This window comes from Pelobates fuscus, chromosome 1, assembly GCF_036172605.1.
Source record: "Pelobates fuscus isolate aPelFus1 chromosome 1, aPelFus1.pri, whole genome shotgun sequence".
NCBI lineage: Eukaryota > Metazoa > Chordata > Amphibia > Anura > Pelobatidae > Pelobates > Pelobates fuscus.
Genome location: NC_086317.1, coordinates 16,176,573 through 16,197,809, shown reverse-complemented (window position 1 = coordinate 16,197,809; position 21,237 = coordinate 16,176,573). Strand labels below are relative to the sequence as shown.

Below are 21,237 nucleotides of genomic sequence, written 5' to 3'. Positions count from 1 at the left end.
TCTCTCTTGAGAAGTCACGTTTTGATCGTGGTTGCAGAAAAATAAAATCTAATAATAAAAGAAACGGAGCCTTCTTCTAAACCCCTCGACACACTGTAAGGAAATGAACTCACCGTTAGCTAAGAAACAAACTGGCAGGGAGATCGAATTAACACAGGAAATTGTAATCGCATGGAATAGAAATATGGCTGAGAAGCCCGAAACGAGTGGAAATAATACAAGTTTGGAAACGAGAACAAAGGACCAACTGGATTCCCTCGCTGCACAGAATCGGAATGAACAGTGAAATAGAAATACAGCAGGAAGCATTTTATGCAGTTGTACGTTTTTAAACTTTTTTAACCGGGAGTTCAGACGGATTTCCAGATTCCAAAACAAATGTATCCATATCTGAATAAATGGAATAGCACGATAGGCCAGCCATTTTGGGTTATTTGGGTTCATTCAGATTCCAGGTTACGGTGCCTGCTGTTACTAGCTGCTGTCAGTTAACGCCAACTTTGAATCAACCATTTACAGTCGGAGTATTTTTTGTTTTTGTTAAAGGGATACCATAGGCATCTTTATTTCCTTCATTTTAGGTTTTCCCCAATAGCTATTTTTGTTGGAATCAAGCCAAAAAAAAATAATCAGAAATCTAAATCGAATCAATTCAAAAAATTTAAAAAAAAATGTGTTTAGTGCATTGGTGGATTCTGTGTGGATAACATTCTGATGCTAGGTAGGACTGATTCGGGGAGGGCTGTTGTTGTTGGAACTTTGGAAATCAAATGTGGATGCCAGGTAATTGTCTGTAATTGTGTATGACATGATACCATAGTGTGCTCTGCAGGGGTACTGTAGTCGTGCTATGTGGTTGCTGTATGGGGGAGATGTGAGTTGCAAGTGATTGGTTGGTATTGCAGGGCTATGAGGATGATGTATGTTGAATGAGAGCTAGGTCACTGGTCATTGTTACGTTGTTGAGGAGGACACTGAGATGGTATGTTCATTTTGCAATTTCTCGCTATCCCTATTCCCCAAGTTCACATCTACATTCACTCCCGCAGTGCTTAGTGTCAGCGACCATCAAAATAATTTTTTATTAAGTAAAACCTATTTTAATGGGGTAAAAAGGACCACAAACTGTCACCTATGCTTTAGTAATAGTTTCCTTAAAATATTGATTATTTAAAAATATTCCTAGTTCAAACTGTGATATATCATACCTTCTAAGTGTCCCTGCTTACTAGGGACAGTCCCTATTGTGGGCCCAAATTTATCTGTCTCTCTTTTCTAGAAGCCTCATAATGTTGGTGTATAACAGAGCTCCACAGCAATAATACTCCCAGTAATGTGTCTGAGTGTATAAAAGAGCTCCACAGCAATAATACTCCCAGTAATGTGTCTGAGTGTATAACAGAGCTCCACAGCAATAATACTCTCAGTAATGTGTCTGAGTGTATAACAGAGCTCCACAGCAATAACACTCCCAGTAATGTGTCTGAGTGTATTACAGAGCACCAGAGCAATAATACTCCCAGTAATGTGTCTGAGTGTATAACAGAGCTCCACAGCAATAATACTCCCAGTAATGTGTCTGAGTGTATAACAGAGCTCCACAGCAATAACACTCCCAGTAATGTGTCTGAGTGTATTACAGAGCACCAGAGCAATAATACTCCCAGTAATGTGTCTGAGTGTATAACAGAGCTCCACAGTAATAATACTCCCAGTAATGTGTCTGAGTGTATAACAGAGCTCCACAGCAATAATACTCCCGGTAATGTGTCTGAGTGTATAACAGAGCTCCACAGCAATAATACTCCCAGTAATGTGTCTGAGTGTATAACAGAGCTCCACAGCAATAATACTCCCGGTAATGTGTCTGAGTGTATAACAGAGCTCCACAGCAATGATACTCCCAGTAATGTGTCTGAGTGTATAACAGAGCTCCACAGCAATAATACTCCCAGTAATGTGTCTGAGTGTATAACAGAGCTCCACAGCAATAATACTCCCAGTAATGTGTCTGAGTGTATAACAGAGCTCCATAGCAATAATACTCCCAGTAATGTGTCTTTAAACTACAATAAATGTGTTTACAAATAGACTTGTGCATTTGTTTTTGGTTAATTCCCAGGTTGTCTGAATTTAGGCTGGAATTCTGTATCTCCGAAGTATAGATTATTTTTATAATGCTCCTCCTCATTTTCCCTCGATTGGTTATTTCTTCAAACTTGATCTGTGAACCAAATATTGGGAGAATGCTCCTATTAATGTACTGCAAAACAGATAGATAATATTTATTTTATGTATACATTTTGCAGCACATTGATTGGCTCATTTTTGCTAAATTTCAGAATATTATTCAGGGTCAAGCGTTAAGATACCTCCATTTTAGTCAAAGATGATAAAAAAATACAAACATCAGGACTTCATGTCACTGGCATCGCCCAATTTGGATTTAACGTGTGGGGTGGAGTGAGAATGTTTTGCTAAACATCTCTATGAAGGAAGGAACATATATTTCAAAAACATGGTAGACTTTTGGGGGTTATTTCCTGTTTACATAACATGTCTTTTGTCCTGTAAACATTATATTTAAAGCAAAAGGAAACAAATAATTTTATGGTTTCAATGTAATTAGAAGGTCATTCTGGACATGGTGAGGACATGTTATCGTTTGCGAGCTATCGAGTGCGAGCTATTCACTATTCACCAAATTAATCAAAAACTCATTTCCAAATTTAGTCGAGAATAGTCCAGTTGGCAAAGTTCGGTGTCAGCTGGGTTTTCAGTTCAGTAGCGTTGGTTTTAAATTGGACATTTACTTTGACGTCACTTTGAATCCTCAACAATTCACATGTTAATGAATAACACGTACGGAGCCTTGTTCAGTTATTTGTATGAAGACCAATTATACAATTATGTATTTTAATTTGGTATGTTGTTATTTAGGAAACGATATATTTAAATGGGATATATCCCTTATAAGCCCTGTGATTATACTTTTATTTTTTGTTAACCACATATTTCAGCACTGTAGGTTTGGAGAATCGGTCACTGAACTATTTTTACAATTGGAGAATGGGTCACTATCCAATGCCATTTAACGTAAAGGATCAAGATGTCAGGCAGCATAGGAAATGTTGCTTTAACTCACATAAACATGTGTCAACCTTTTTGGCTTCATTCATCGTTTGTCAGGTCATTTTTGGGTTCCACTTGCAATTCCTTCTAACCGTGATCAAACAGAGATCAATATTTGTGGCCACGACATCAGTAGTATATTCACCATGAGGCTAACAAGGCATGTGCCTTCTTGTGGCCGAGGTGAGTTGCAGCTTGCATTGTGGTCGGGGGGCGAGGAAGTGCTGTAGTCAGAGCTCTTCCTGCTCAGCTCCCTTGCGCGCCACTTAGTGATGCCGTCAGACGGACTATGACGTCAGCTGAGCAGAAAGATCAGAGCTCCCTCGCCGTCTACTCTGCCAGTACGCCCCCTGCCTGCACGCGTACCTGCCAGCAGCATAAGCAGCCCCTGCAGCCCCACTGGACCCCAGGTGAGGAATACACTCCAGCTTTCCCCCACAGAGGCTGGGTGGAGTTACATTAAAATTAAAAAAAATTATAATAATTTGTGGGTGTTGGGGAAAATGTGTAAGAGTGTGTGTCTGTCAGGTAATGTGTGTGTGTGTGTGTGTATGCATGTCAGTGTATAACATTGTGTATGTAAGTGCATGCATCAGTGAGGGAATGTCTGTCAGTCAAAGTGCGTGCAGCCTTGACAGGAAGCGGTGGAGAAAATTTAAATTAGGTTGGGTGCCCGAGTTTGTTCATGCCAAGGGCAGCACAATTTCAAAATAAATCACTGCACGACATACCTTGACCATTGTTCTGCTGGAACCACTCCTGTTTGCAATGTGAGTGAGGCAGAGAGCTCGGAGCAATGGCATGATACCATAGTGTGATCTGCAGGTGGCCAGATTTTACACACACTAGATCACCTGGGTTAATGTCTAAATGTATAATGGTGGTTAAACAAAATTGTGGTCCAGGCACTCAAGGATCTACTACGGGAGGGCTAGCCAACCCCAGGTCTGGCTACACCAGGATTTTATTAAGTGTGCGGTATTCCTCTTTTTCATTCATATACATGTATAATAGTAGCATTTTATACTAGGAGAATGCCAACCTTTTATGTAGTACTGTACAACATGGAAAGCAAATGGACAAACTATTACAAAGAACAGAACAACTATACATAGATACAAAGTGTAAGAGGCACACAAAATCTTAACAGTTTTCCCAACTGGTAAAGTCGGACTCAGGGGCCCTTGAATGGACTTTAATTTACAAGTGTCAGTAGAGAGGGAACTTTTACCATTGCTGACAATTACAGAGGTAGCAGAAGACTGAAATACTGGCAGGTCCCCATTACACAAAACATAGGGCAAGGCCATATAATTGTTTTGGCATCTTACAGTCTTCTCCCTGACATATAACTGATATCCGATATCCCTCAAGGAACAATGAGGAAGACGGCCACATCTGTTAAACCCATTAAGAGTTGCAGAGACTCGAACAACATGCAGACTGTAAAAGATTGAAAAACTGTGTATTGCACATGTTTGTACATTCTCAATGATGTGGAACACTAGCTCACTGTGACTAGAGGAATCGTCCATAACTCCATGGCTAAAACAAAATAAATTAAACACTGAGCACAGGTATAAATTGAAGTGCAGATTTATTGGATAAAAGCAAACAATATTTTGGCTCTATATGAGCCTTTATGAAGCTTGATTAATTGTCACACAGAAACGTCCAATAAACCTGCCCTGGTCCTTATACTTGTGCCCAGTCCTTAATATATTTTGCATTTGAGGAGCCTGGTCATCTCTGGACTGTAGGCACAGTGTGTGGATTTGAGGGGTGCTTACCTTATTTCTCTTTCTACAGAATTATAGAAATAGATCTTAAATGGACAGCAATCAGGGTTGCGTTATCTGTCATACAAAGAAGTCCTGCCTGACCTATGGATTCTTATAAGAACTGGCACACTGTGAATGATGTAATTACAGTTATTTGGAGACATCTTCTATTAGTGGCATAGTTACAGTTCTTTAAGATCTGACCTGGCATTTTCTATAAGAATTTAGGGATTCTTCCAATATTATCCAAATACATAACCAGGAAAGGTACATTTAGGTTTTTGCCATTTTCATCTTGGGGTCTAGTTGTTATCAGTACCAAATGAACGGTTCTCATGACTGATAAAAGAGAAGAACTTGCTTTGAATTGAATCTCTGATCTCTACGATACTGTGGGTGGAACGTTATCCATCGAGCCATCTCCCTGACAGCATAGGAACTTTTTAAATGTAGGCCATAGAGCAGCTGGTACGCAAATAAACCAATGTGTGCATAGGTTACTGTGATTACAAAGTGGTTACTGTAACCATAATGACACTGATTAATCAAGTATAACTATTGGCAGTCTAACGATTGTTTGATTAATTACGAATAACTCAATAAGACCACAAGGCCATGATCATAATTAACTCATGTACGATGCTTGGTTTAATTAAATAATTACTTGCCATAGCAGTAAAGAAGTTAAACTAATCACAATTATGGAGATTAAATGGGAATGTTGCCAACAGGGACATGGCATTAATCAGTGTCAGGATTAACGCAACCAACCTAAGTATTGAACACCTCAGCTTAGTAATTACTGAGACACATCTGTACGATTTGTGAGTGTCTTTGTGGTAAACAACATAAAGTTTTGTTAACTAAACTAGGAGTTGTAGAAATGGCAAAATAAAACTCAGTAGGTTTTTTTTTTCTGAACAGCCATTTTAGATTTTGATTTGCAATTGGAAATTGAAACATAACATTTTTAGCTCATTAGTAAACAGAACAGAACCAAAAAGGCAAAGTATGACATAGACTTTGAATGTGACTTAGAGAGTAGTAGACACAAACGTGATTATTCACCAAAGAGTGATCTGCCAGGAATTTAACCCCTTAAGGACACATGACATGTCTGACACGTCGTGATTCCATTTTATTCCAGAAGTTTGGTCCTTAAGGGGTTAAAGATCATTTCAAATTGTAGACCAAATTAGTGAGAAACATAACTAAATTGGAGAATCTTTCCAGTTTGGATATTTTTGTCTACAATTGTAAATTCACTTTCACTTTCACTTTACCTCGAATTCCAGAGAAGTCACACATTAGTGACTAACTGTACACTGACAAAATAAAGAATTAAAAAAAAAAAAAAAAACGGAAAACTTGTAATGATCTGTAAAAATAAATTTTCAGCCATAATTCAAAGTTGTTTTTATTACCATGTGTTTTCATAGCACCAAAAAATTTGGCAGCACAATACAGAACTTCATTTAACGACAGAGACAAGTCAAGAAAAAGTCGCAATGACCCTCCCACTAGCTAACCGTCAAAAGAACATGGGGGCATTTTAAACACAAAGGCGTAAGGAGCCAGTCAAAGATCGAGTCCTAGAATTGGAGATTAAAATGCTGAGATAGTCAAACAGTCTATTAAAGTTTAGCTCAAGGGCAAGGTTTATGAATTTGAAAGATTGGTTACATAATTGAGCTTGTAGCTAAAATGGAATGAGGAGGAAGGCAAGAGTCTATATATGGCAGTGAGATCCAGGGAATAGTCCATAGCAGTGGTTCCCAAAATAGTCCTCCTGACCCAGTACAGGTTTTGTGAGTATTGCCATTGGAATAAAAACGGGAAATACATAAATCCTGGATTGTTGGTGGGCCATTAGGACTGTCTTGTCAACCACTGGTAGATATCGCATAGATGACATAAGGCATGGAATACGTAGACAGAGATAAAAAGGTATCAGATAATAAGGAAAGTAGATGGGGGCAGGTCACAGAAAGAGAGGAGGACTCATGTAGGAGATATAATGGAGGCACAGAAGGCAGACATATGGGTAAAAGAAGAATCATGGCAGGCGCTGCGTGCCTGAGTCAACATTTTTCATTTTGTATCTTGATGGAGTGAGCAGCCGGTGGAGATTTGATGAATAATGGAGGAAGATGAGGCAGACGTATTCGGGCAGCATTCTTTACGTGGATGCAGCAGGACCTGGTGAAGGGGTGAATGGGAGGGGAAAGTCAAATACTAAATAAATGATATAAGTAAACTGGGCAAAACCATATATAACATATATCACTCTGGATTTCATTATACTATGACACCATGTTGTGTAATACAGTAATTTAAAAAAATTTGCAGCATGCTCATACAGAGAAGCCATTTTGATTTTCTATCGAAGTTCAAAGGATACATTTTGTGATATCAAAATATAAATGCAAACTATCTCATTTAGAAAGCGATTTATGAAAAGGATGGTGAATAGATATGCTATAGTTTACATTATTTAATATATTAGGCTCTCCTCCCACTCAATAAAAAATATCTAAATTAAAATTACCGTATATACTCGAGTATTAGCCGAGTTTTTCAGCACATTTTTTGTGCTGAAAACCCCCAACGAGGCTTATAATCGAGTCAATGTCTGTATTATGGCAATTTACATTTGGATAGAACACAGAACTGAAGGAATAATAGCATCTAGTTTCTATCCAGACATGCCTTTTAAATAACATGTGATGTTCCTTCCTTAAAGGGACACTAAAGTCACCAAAACAACTTTAGCTTAACAAAGCACAGTTTTTGGTTATAATTCATGTGCCTGCAGTCTTATTGCTCAATTGTCTTCCATTTAGGAATTCTCTGCCATTTAGGAGTTAAATCCTTTTGTTTATACAGCCCTAGTCACACCTCATTGCATGTGACTTACGCAGCCTTCCTAAACACTTCCTGTAAAGTGAAATCTAATGTTTACCCTTCCTTTATTGTAAATTCTGTTTAATTTAGAATTTCTTATCTCATGCTTCGTTAATAGCTTGCTAGATCCTGCAGGAGTCTCCTGTTTATAATTAAAGTTCGATTCACAGAGTACAAGATAAAAACTTGAAAAAAAAATATATATATTTTTAAATAGTCCCTATTGGAATTTTTTCCGTCATATAAAAGACAATACAAAACATTAAACAAACAAAATAATTGACAATAATAATACATATTCCATTCTACCTGTGAGGGGAAAAAAAGAATGAGCTAGAACAAGGATGTACTTATCTAATCTTTATATAACTTGTATTTAAAAAACTCTGAAGTGCATATTTTACTCAGACTTTATGTAAATGCTAATACAAGATCCAAACATTTTTCTCTTAACAGTTTATTCCTGACCAAGGTATTATTTCTCTAGCATATGCCCAATTCCATCTTTAATTGTAATGTCAGTTGTTTTGCCCACTGAGAGTAGCTAATTTCTTAAGGTTGTTTCCAGGTTCTTACTAAGAGAATCTTCACGACCAAAAAACCTATGTGTGGTCAAATAATATTGGAATGTTGTTAATTCCGGCCAACCCAACTGTAGTAATGCCGCCACCGGAGTTTTATTAATTTTAATCGTATAACAATCATATAAAGTTTTATAAACCTGATCCCAAAATGTTTTACATTTTTGAACAACTCCACCATATGTGTAGATAACTTCCAACTACCTTCATACATCTCCAACACAAAATTGAAACACTAGGATACATTTTATTTAATCTTGTTGGCACTAAATACCACCTATCACATACTTTATAAAATGCTTTCAATCAGAATTTTATTATAGACGTTTTTCTTTGTTTTGACTAGTATTTCACCCCATACACAAATATCAATATTAATGTTACACTCAGTTTCCCATTTTTTAAACTGTTTTGTCAGAATAATTTGAGACATTGATCTGATCAACATATAACATTTTAATAGAAGGTTTGCAGTTTTTCTTATTTCAAAAATTGATTTCATGCACATGGCATTTTTACTTTTTCCCTCATTAAAATTTCTTGAGACCAGTGATTTAACTCTTAAATAACTTAATATTTCAGATTCTGGTAAATTATGTTCTAGGACTAATGATGCAAACGTTTTCATTCTTCCCTCCTTCATTATATTATTTAGGTCTTTGATTTTCTTTTCTCTCCACAGATCTAGTTTTAAATCATCTGTAAGAGATTCCAATATCTCCAATTCTATAAATCCATACATCTTTCCAGTATTTTTCATATGTTTTTCTTAATTTAAACCATACTGGAAATATGTGGGTTAAAATCTATTTTTATTTTTTTTAATTTTTTTTCAATACCAGATATCCTTTTCTCTGCCAAACAAGTTTATTTAGATAGATATTATGCAATGACTGAGTTTCCAACATAAACCATCCTGTTTCTTTTGTTTTCTTTTTAGTTAGTATTTTAATATGGTGGACTTTACTGGCTTTGTAATGTTTTTTGATATTGGGGAAATTCATACCCTCATGCCCCAAGCTATTAGTCAACTGTTCTAAATTAATGCTGGGTCTTTTCCCTCTCCATACAAAGTTTCTAAAACGTCTTTGTATAATCTCTACCAGCTGTCAGGTATCTAGTGGAATCATTTAAAAAAAAAAAAAATAGGTCCGCTTGGGAATTATGTAAGCATTGATGATATTAATTCTTCCTAGCCAACTCAATAGCAAAGTATTACATTTTTTAGAGTTAGATTTGTTAATCTAATCAGTTTCAAGAAATTATCTTCTACTATTCTATTAGTTTTATCAGATAGCATTATACCCAAATATTCAAAATTCCTTTTAGTTTCTTTAAAGCCATATATCTAGTATTGATTTTTTTTATATCAGTGTCACAGTTTTTAAACATAACCACAGATTTATCTATATTTATCTTATAATTAGATATTTCACTATATTGCGTTATCTCATCTATCAAATGAGCAACAGAAACAATTGGATCGGCCAGGGTCATTATAGTGTCGTCAGCGTACATACACAGCTTCAGTTCTTTAGAGGCTGTTGAAATCCCCTTAATATCATGATTTGCTCTTATTCTTATTGCTAGAGACTCCAGAGATAGTATATATAGTATTGGTGAAAGAGGGCAACCTTGTCGGGTGCCATTACCTAACGAAAAACAATCGGAACATAGATCTATTCCCACCACCCTAGCCATTGGTTCTTGATATATAGTTTTAATTGCTGCCCTCATCCAACCACCAAACTCCATAGACTCCAGCACCCCGAACATATTTTCCCATCCGACCCTGTCAAAGGGCTTTTCTGCATCCAATTTCTATTCCATTTCCATTTCTATTTCGCTAATTTTATCTTTAAGATCATTTAATTGTTTTATCGTTTTACTAGTTACATGTTTTTTTTTAATTATTTTTAGGTAACTTATAACATTCTATATATAGCTCTTCCCTCAAGGCTCCTTTTTCTCTTTGAATTTTACTTTTGAGTTTTATCAAATATCCTCTTACTACAGCACACCAGATCATTGTATTAGACATTCTCTTTTTTTTCCATTTTATTTTCTTTGAAATACAGTTCTGTTAAGTTTCTAATATATTTTTCATCTTCCATTTTGGAAAGGATATTATCATACAACCGCCAAGTGTTATATTTTTTTAAATCTTTTGTATCTAACAAATTATAGCCATGATCTACCCATGGATTCTCCTGTATTATAATTTTCTGGATTTGTTCTACTAAACTATTGTCTCCCAAACCCAGATCAATTCTAGATAACGAACTTACACATTGTTACTCTAGAACAATGTGTAAATGTGTTGTCTTTTACATTACAGACTCGCCATATATCTAACAAGTTTTTTTCTTTCATAATATTTCTTAGAATGTTAGATTGTTTCTTTAATTGGTTACTTATTTTTCTGTTATCTTTAGTTTTTTTTTTATCTAATACCGTATCGAGGACACAATTAAAGTCCCCTGTAATAACTAACATTACCATTTTTACCTTTTCTGCTCTGTTATCTTTTTTAGATATTTAGAGGTTTACAAAAGTGTATTTTACAGAGTCTACCTTACAAACTAGGATTTGATATCTTCCTTAGTTATCTACCTCTGTGTATATTATTTTTTAAGCCATTTTGAGAAGATAATAGCAACTCCTCTCTTTTTTTTTTCCTCTCAAGAGATGCCTGTATAACTTCTTCGTACATCTCATATCTCCATCTAATTTTCTCTTCCCTTTACCAATGAGTCTATTGTATCATGGCTATATCTATCTGTTGCTTTCTGAGTAATTCATATAGAAGTTTCCTTTCAAATGGGCTATTCAAACCCAGTATTCATAGAGATGCACTTCAGAATTCTATCTTTCTCATTTACTCCCATTCTCAGCTTTCCTCACAGGATCAACACAAAAAACTTCTACACAACACAAAGGTTCCCCTAAAAAAAAGGGAAAACCACATATATTCTCACTCCATCCCCCTCTTAATGTACAGGGAGTGCAGAATTATTAGGCAAGTTGTATTTTTGAGGATTAATTTTATTATTGAACAACCATGTTCTCAATGAACCCAAAAAACTAATTAATATCAAAGCTGAATATTTTTGGAAGTAGTTTTTAGTTTGTTTTTAGTTTTAGCTATTTTAGGGGGATATCTGTGTGTGCAGGTGACTATTACTGTGCATAATTATAAGGGAACTTAACAAAAAACAAATATATACCCATTTCAATTATTTATTTTTACCAGTGAAACCAATATAACATCTCAACATTCACAAATATACATTTCTGACATTCAAAAACAAAACAAAAACAAATCAGTGACCAATATAGCCACCTTTCTTTGCAAGGACACTCAAAAGCCTGCCATCCATGGATTCTGTCAGTGTTTTGATCTGTTCACCATCAACATTGCGTGCAGAAGCAACCACAGCCTCCCAGACACTGTTCAGAGAGGTGTACTGTTTTCCCTCCTTGTAAATCTCACATTTGATGATGGACCACAGGTTCTCAATGGGGTTCAGATCAGGTGAACAAGGAGGCCATGTCATTAGATTTTCTTCTTTTATACCCTTTCTTGCCAGCCACGCTGTGGAGTACTTGGACGCATGTGATGGAGCATTGTCCTGCATGAAAATCATGTTTTTCTTGAAGGATGCAGACTTCTTCCTGTACCACTGCTTGAAGAAGGTGTCTTCCAGAAACTGGCAGTAGGACTGGGAGTTGAGCTTGACTCCATCCTCAACCCGAAAAGGCCCCACAAGCTCATCTTTGATGATACCAGCCCAAACCAGTACTCCACCTCCACCTTGCTGGCGTCTGAGTCGGACTGGAGCTCTCTGCCCTTTACCAATCCATCCATCTGGCCCATCAAGACTCACTCTCATTTCATCAGTCCATAAAACCTTAGAAAAATCAGTCTTGAGATATTTCTTGGCCCAGTCTTGACGTTTCAGCTTGTGTGTCTTGTTCAGTGGTGGTCGTCTTTCAGCCTTTCTTACCTTGGCCATGTCTCTGAGTATTGCACACCTTGTGCTTTTGGGCACTCCAGTGATGTTGCAGCTCTGAAATATGGCCAAACTGGTGGCAAGTGGCATCTTGGCAGCTGCACGCTTGACTTTTCTCAGTTCATGGGCAGTTATTTTGCGCCTTGGTTTCTCCACACGCTTCTTGCGACCCTGTTGACTATTTTGAATGAAACGCTTGATTGTTCGATGATCACGCTTCAGAAGCTTTGCAATTTTAAGAGTGCTGCATCCCTCTGCAAGATATCTCACTATTTTTGACTTTTCTGAGCCTGTCAAGTCCTTCTTTTGACCCATTTTGCCAAAGGAAAGGAAGTTGCCTAATAATTATGCACACCTGATATAGGGTGTTGATGTCATTAGACCACACCCCCTCTCATTACAGAGATGCACATCACCTAATATGCTTAATTGGTAGGAGGCTTTCGAGCCTATACAGCTTGGAGTAAGACAACATGCATAAAGAGGATGATGTGGTCAAAATACTCATTTGCCTAATAATTCTGCACTCCCTGTATTCCCTGACACAGTTCCCTATAATGTCAAGAGCTGAGATGTACTAAGTGATCTCCAAGCAGGGGTATTTTCAGAGGTTGACCTGGGCCAGCGACTTCCATAATAAATATTAATTTATCCCTTGTTGCCACTTCTGGACATTAAAGCATATATAAGAACTATAGCTAATGATATAGAGGTTTAGACACTGAATGCCAACCAAGAGAGGAGAATAAAGAAAGGGCTTACCACTTAAATGAAATTACATTTTTCCTTTAAAGTAAACGCACCAATTTTGAAGAAAAATTTTCATTTATCTAACACTTTTATATATTACCCTTAGAGTTGTGTGTTTATTATCTTTTATTTATATATACTTTTCTCTCTTATCTCACCCCCTTTGAACTTCATCCACCTAAAAAGTGCCTCCCCCTCCCCCCTTTTTCTCTCTTTCCTTTCCATATCTCACATAAACCGAAAGTGCTATATATTTTGTGGTCCCTCTTTTTTTGTGTAAACTTGTGCCTTTTTCTTTTCCCTTTATATCATTCCATTTTTCCTTTCTCTTTTTCTCTTTCTTTTCCTTTCTTTATATCTGTGCTGATCACACTCTATTTTGTCTATTTACCATATACATTATTCCCAATCTATATATATATATATGCTTTAAAAAAGTCCTTTATCACAGTCCTCTGTGTTTCTTCCCCATTCTCTTGTTACACTTATTTCTGTGACTCGCTCCGTATTACTTTTAGTGTCCTGTGCAAAAAAATACGTTCTTTTTCTTTCCTTTCCTTTCCCTTCTCTTCATGTTCCTCTGAATGACACCTATTAGTTTTTTAATCTTTTCATTTTATTTGTTCTTTTGTCTATTCCTCCAATTCCCTTGCCTCAGCGAACGTTTTCTTTGTGTCTTTCCAAAATACTGTTCTTGTTCTGTTAGACCCCCAGTGGTATCTTATATTATGCTGTTTAAGTGACATCAGAGCTGGGGTGAAAACATGTCTCCACATTCTTGTAAATGATGAGAGGTCTTGATATATTTTGATGTTTCTAAATCTTTCCTCTATTATCTTCTTAGTTCTACTTACTTGGATTATTTGCTGTTTTGTTTGTAAAGAGTATAAGGAGCCCACCATATCCCTCGGGTATGAATCCGGGATATTTCGCGGTTTTCTCACCCGGTATGTATTTTCAATCACCATTTCTTGATTTTGTAGTGTTGGTATTTAGCGCTGCAAAAAATTCCAATAAAAATTCCTTTTATCTTGTCATGGGTAATGTCCTCCGGTGTATTTTTTAGTCTGATATTTTTTATTCTTTGTCTGTCCTCCGTTTGATTTAATCTGTGTTCTAAGTTATTGATATCCATCTTCATTCTCTCTTGCTCCTCAAGTTCTGATTATACCGGAATTCTATTTTTTCCTATTTTTCTTCCATTTTAGTTAGTTTCATACCTGTCTCTTCTATTTGTTGTTTCAGTTAACATGTACTGTTACTTATTTCCTTTTTAAATGTTTCGGTTTGATTTTAATAAATTTTTCTCTCCTCCATACGAGATTCTTCTGAAAGTGAATGATCAACTCCTTGTTTATTTTGGGGAGAGAAAAAGGCAGACATTTGTTTGTCTTGTTTTCTATTCCTTTTTAGTTATTTTTTCTTTGGAATCTTGGCAGTATCCATTTTCCCTTCTTTCATTTTTATTTTCTTTCTCCTTTCCCTTTCTTTTCCTTTTTCCTTTTGTATTCCCATTCTCCTTTCTTGTTTATATAAACTAATGAAGTTCCAATCTTAGCTTCTGCAGTTGTCACCATCCTTAGGTTTTCGTTTTAACTTAGGTATAGATTTTTCATTTATCACAATTTTTATAGTAAAGTTTGCAACTGCCTTTTCCTTTAGGTTTTCCACAAATATAATTAAGCAAATTTTGAACCTTTCACTTTCTCTCCGTTTATATACAGATTATTTATATACTCCGTTTATATAAAGATTATTAATATACTCCGTTTATTTACAGATGAAGTTTGTGGGTATTATATATTTTCAAGTTAGGTCACTAATATATCTTTGTATTGTTTGTAGAATCCCATCACCAATTTTTTTACTCATATGGATTTTTTGATTATACTTGCATTTGGCGCTTTCCGTTGTTTTTAGAACACAGGATGGTTTCCAGTAATGCAGAGAATTTTTTTCCAGTATTGCAGCTTGTTTTCTCTGGATATATTTATTCTGTCCTCTGTTTTGGAGACTTTTCAAGTGGAGACCTACAACCTTCGATCTCCTATTGTCCTGCAGCAACAGTTCTTGATATGGACTTATATATTTCGTCTCCTCGTTCCCTTGTGGCTGCTTTTCGTCTGCTGGTCCGTCAGCCCCCTAAACCCAGCCTCCTGGTGTGTGACCGCGTCACGTCATCACGTCCCAAGATAAAAACGTTTAAAGTAAGTTAATATCTGATTGAAAATGAAACCATTTTTTCATGCAGGCTGTGTCAGTCACAGCCAGGGGAGGTGTGGCTGGTGCTGAATAAACAGAATCAAAAGTGATATAGCTCCTAAATGACAGATAATTGAGACAAACTGTTTTATTAAGCTAAAGTTGTTTTGGTGACTATGGTGTCCCTTTAACTATATTTATGCTGGCTCCCACATAAAAAAATATTCTTCGAAAATAAGGCATCAGAAGTGTATCCTCAATGGAGATAAGATGGATATGCTACAAGCACACTAACTAGAACCCAGAGAAGAGATAGGCCACCTTTGGCACTCCAGATATGTGGACTACATCTCCACTGATGGTTTACCGCAGCAATTTGGCTGGAGTGCCAAATATTGCCTACCTCTGCTTTAGAGTATGTGGTTTTGGTGGAGAAGAAAAAGAAAGATGGTGAGGCTTCACGTCAAGTTGTCCATGCACACCCAAGTGCTATAAGTATCCGCTCCCCACTGTGGACTTTACAGGCAAAGGATTTCATATAACATCTTACAGTTTAGTGGGTAAACAGGATAGGATGAAATGGAGGTACTGTTAACATCGATAGTGTATTAAAAGAAAAGATCTGAATGAAACTGACAAGGATGGAACTTAGTGAATGGAAGAAGATGACATTTAAAAAAACGAGGTTTGCTGGATATTAAATCAAGGTCGTTAAACAGGAAACCAAAGTTTTGTTTAACATAAAAATTACTATTGAGATTAAATGCACAAGAAAATAAACATAAATCAATCTGAAAACTCTTTCATTTTTAGTTTAGTATAGCAGGATATTTTATATTTGCAGCACCCCCTTATAGCATCCCTGGCATTGATCAAGTTATTACGGGTTTTAAAAATAGAAGCAGAAAATCCTTGCAGCCGTTCAAACCCCGCTCATTACACATTGATGTGATTTATTCTTGGAGTTAAATAATCTGACGTGTATTAAGTTGTGTGGATCTTGTTTGGCAAAGAGAAAATCAGGTCACTTTCATCCTGAAGCCACTAGCCCCCTCTCGATCTATCAAAATGAATTGTGTCCCTGTTATGCAATATGCTTCAGACTTGGCTTAAGCACTAATTAATCAAATAACTCAATGGTTGTCCAACCAGAAGGCAGTGGGGAGACGGTGCTCAGAAGATATATCGTGCAGACCCCACCTGAAACAACACAGGGCACTTTCTGCCTTCCATCAGAGATTTAATATTGCCTAGCGTTCATCACTACGACAATTTGCCCTCCTTGTTAGCATCAGTGATCTAAGTAGAAATGTATCACATGAGCAATGGACACAAAGCTGTACTTTTATCAGGTGTTTGGAAGATATACCGCGATGTCTCGAAACAAATTAAGACTAACAGTCCCTTCCCCTACTATAAATCGATGGAATATTGTGTCCAAAGTGGGAGATATTACATCATGGCAGGAGTGGGAATGTCTTCAAATTCCGCTTTTCACACTGAAACACTTTGGAGGAGTAATTAAGACAGCTTTTTATTTTATTATTGTTTTTGTTTTTTTGTTTTACATAATTATTCCTATAAAATCGTTGCAGGAACATTCTATGCTCCATACAAAGGTAGACGGTGTGATTTATTACTAAATGATTGCTAGCAATTATTGTCATTAGAAGTTATATTAAAGGCTCAGGAGATATAACTTGTATAAGCAACAGTACACGCATAGTACAATATATATATCGCCAAAAACAATACAGAAATTTGCAGAAATAATATCTGCCCTGTCTTTATCTGCTGAACTAATTGAAGATAATGACTCAAAGATTTTTATAAGAATGCCTGTTTTCACCCTCCCTTAATTACAACTCTGATGGGATCATATTGTATCCAACCTTTTCCTAAAAGCTTATACAGCAACAACCTTGCCATCAATAAATACACATCCTAGCTTTACTGCCCTCCCTGTGAATCCACATCCTAGCTTTACTGCCCTCCCTGTGAATCCACATCCTAGCTTTACTGCCCTCCCTGTGAATCCACATCCTAGCTTTACTGCCCTCCCTGTGAATACACATCCTAGCTTTACTGCCCTCCCTGTGAATACACATCCTAGCTTTACTGCCCTCCCTGTGAATCCACATCCTAGCTTTACTGCCCTCCCTGTGAATACACATCCTAGCTTTACTGCCCTCCCTGTGAATACACATCCTAGCTTTACTGCCCTCCCTGTGAATACACATCCTAGCTTTACTGCCCTCCCTGTGAATCCACATCCTAGTTTTACTGCCCTCATTGTGAATACACATCCTAGCTCTACTGCCCTCACTGTGAATACACATCCTAGCTTCACTGCCCTCCCTGTGAATACACATCCTAGCTTTACTGCCCTCCCTGTGAATCCACATCCTAGTTTTACTGCCCTCCCTGTGAATCCACATCCTAGCTTTACTGCCCTCCCTGTGAATCCACATCCTAGTTTTACTGCCCTCATTGTGAATACACATCCTAGCTCTACTGCCCTCACTGTGAATACACATCCTAGCTTCACTGCCCTCCCTGTGAATACACATCCTAGCTTTACTGCCCTCCCTGTGAATCCACATCCTAGTTTTACTGCCCTCCCTGTGAATCCACATACTAGCTTTACTGCCCTCACTGTGAATACACATCCTAGCTTTACTGCCCTCACTGTGAATACACATCCTAGCTTTACTGCCCTCCCTGTGAATCCACATCCTAGCTTTACTGCCCTCCCTGTGAATCCACATCCTAGCTCTACTGCCCTCCCTGTGAATACACATCCTAGCTCTACTGCCCTCACTGTGAATACACATCCTAGCTTCACTGCCCTCCCTGTGAATACACATCCTAGCTTTACTGCCCTCCCTGTGAATCCACATCCTAGTTTTACTGCCCTCCCTGTGAATCCACATCCTAGCTTTACTGCCCTCACTGTGAATACACATCCTAGCTTTACTGCCCTCACTGTGAATACACATCCTAGCTTTACTGCCCTCCCTGTGAATCCACATCCTAGCTTTACTGCCCTCCCTGTGAATACACATCCTAGCTCTACTGCCCTCCCTGTGAATACACATCCTAGCTTTACTGCCCTCACTGTGAATACACATCCTAGCTTTACTGCCCTCCCTGTGAATACACATCCTAGCTTTACTGCCCTCACTGTGAATCCACATCCTAGCTTTACTGCCCTCCCTGTGAATCCACATCCTAGCTTTACTGCCCTCCCTGTGAATACAAATCCTAGCTTTACTGCCCTCACTGTGAATCCACATCCTAGCTTTACTGCCCTCACTGTGAATACACATCCTAGCTTTACTGCCCTCCCTGTGAATCCACATCCTAGCTTTACTGCCCTCCCTGTGAATCCACATCCTAGCTTTACTGCCCTCCCTGTGAATCCACATCCTAGCTTTACTGCCCTCCCTGTGAATACACATCCTAGCTTTACTGCCCTCACTGTGAATACACATCCTAGCTTTACTGCCCTCACTGTGAATCCACATCCTAGCTTTACTGCCCTCATTGTGAATACACATCCTAGCTTTACTGCCCTCACTGTGAATACACATCCTAGCTTTACTGCCCTCCCTGTGAATACACATCCTAGCTTTACTGCCCTCCCTGTGAATCCACATCCTAGCTTTACTGCCCTCCCTGTGAATCCACATCCTAGCTTTACTGCCCTCCCTGTGAATCCACATCCTAGCTTTACTGCCCTCACTGTGAATACACATCCTAGCTTTACTGCCCTCCCTGTGAATCCACATCCTAGCTTTACTGCCCTCACTGTGAATCCACATCCTAGCTTTACTGCCCTCACTGTGAATCCACATCCTAGTTTTACTGCCCTCACTGTGAATACACATCCTAGCTTTACTGCCCTCCCTGTGAATACACATCCTAGCTTTACTGCCCTCCCTGTGAATACACATCCTAGCTTTACTGCCCTCACTGTGAATACACATCCTAGCTTTACTGCCCTCCCTGTGAATAAATATGTGCGCGGGGGCGACTGAGTTTTGTCATGCCTAGGCAGCACAAAACCGGGATACACCACTGACTGCCCTCACTGTGAATACATATACTATCGTTGCTGCCCTCACTGTGAATACACACCCTATCTTTACTGCCCCCACTGTGAATACATACCCTATAGTTACTGCCCCCACTGTGAATTCATATCCTGTGAAGTCTGTGATTGGATAGCCACATAAAGTCAGGGTGGGGTAAGGAGGAGAGGGCTTGTAAAGGCTGTAGATAAGAAACAGCTGATTTTGCAAGCTGTTTTTAATATAACCCCAATTTTAGAATGTGCATTTAAATGGATGCTAGTTTTCATTCTGTGTATACCTACAAGCCATTTTATTTATTTAGCATTTAGACAGTGGAGTGTCCTTTTAACTCCAATCAGTTCTAATGAATATTGCACATGTAAATGAATAAATTTAGTGAATGAGTCAACGTGAAATGGTTTAACAACGTTCATCCAAAAATTTCAAAAAAATGTTACTTGCCAATGAATACGGTATATTATTAAATAATTACAATACAATTTTTCCTTTTGACATCACTGTTAAAGGCCAATCTGCAGATCTGTGGGGTAACACGTTAACCAGACACTATTTGAACTATTTAACTATTTAGATTTGACCATCAGGGAGATTTGTAAAACTAATGTATCAAAGCTTACACAACTGCAAGAATATTAACACCTGAATCTTATCTATGAAAATCTAATTAGCACCAAGATAAAATAAGCTTGGCTTAATAGGAATGAGATTTTAAAGGTGATGCAAAATACAATGTGGCAAGTGTATTAACAATTTGCACCATGAACGTGCAAATATTATATTGTTTATACAGAGAATATTTGATTCTCCTCTTCCAATCTGTACAGTAACATTTCTCACTTTAACCAATAATGAATTTTTTTAACACATTTAGGTTTAGGAATCATAGAGAAAAAAGCTTGGCAAATGGTCCCCTAGGTTATAGATGATGATAGCTCCTTTGTTTTCTAAGACTTCTTCATGACTTATGAGGGTTAGAGGCCCGTCTTCAAGAATATAGCCTAAGCCACCTTACACTGATAAGAAGAGCAATGACACCAGCTAATCATAAAATAAATAAATGATTGTATGAGTAAAAATTAAAGGACCACTCTAGTGCCAGGAAAGCATACTCGTTTTCCTGGCACTAGAGTGCCCTGAGGGTGCCCCCACCCTCAGGGACCCCCTCCCGCCCGGCTCTGGGAAGGGGAAAGGGGTAAAAACTTACCTTTTTCCAGCGCTGGGCGGAGAGATCTCCTCCTGCTCTCCTCCTCCGATCCTCCTCTTATCCTCCCCGTCGGCTGAATGCGCACGCGCGGCAAGAGCTGCGCGCGCATTCAGCCGGTCACATAGGAAAGCATTCACAATGCTTTCCTATGGACGCTGGCGTGCTCTCACTGTGAAAATCACAGTGAGAAGCACGCAAGCGCCTCTAGCGGCTGTCAATGAGACAGCCACTAGAGGACATAGGGGGAAGGCTTAACCCATTCATAAACATAGCAGTTTCTCTGAAACTGCTATGTTTATGAAAAAATGGGTTAACCCTAGAAGGACCTGGCACCCAGACCACCTCGTTAAGCTGAAGTGGTCTGGGTGCCTAGAGTGGTCCTTTAAGAACACTATTAAGCCACTGAAAGATGCACCTGGTCCATTGATTAGTAATTATAAGAATATACCACAATCAATAGTATCTTGTTTAATTTTTTAATTTGTTCTGTTGAGTCCTGATGTTGAGTTGTTTTGTGTTTATCTGACATTGCATTGATTATTCGAAGAAGACAATACCATTATATACTATATA

General features: G+C 37.9%; 1 protein-coding gene across 2 annotated transcripts in view; it reads right to left on the bottom strand.

Moving 5' to 3' along the window:
• The window catches only part of GAP43 (growth associated protein 43), a 92,639-nt gene that overhangs the window by 31,127 nt on the left and 40,275 nt on the right, over positions 1-21,237 (bottom strand). The window contains exon 3 of one of the 2 annotated variants that reach the window (XM_063446451.1): positions 6,315-7,112. The exons of the other annotated variant lie outside the window; for it this stretch is intronic. Within the exon in view, the coding sequence (XP_063302521.1) occupies positions 7,093-7,112 (20 nt within the window). The 3' untranslated portion in view covers positions 6,315-7,092. Of the gene's footprint in view, positions 1-6,314; positions 7,113-21,237 lie in introns of those variants that run through there. 2 annotated transcript variants of the gene reach the window in all.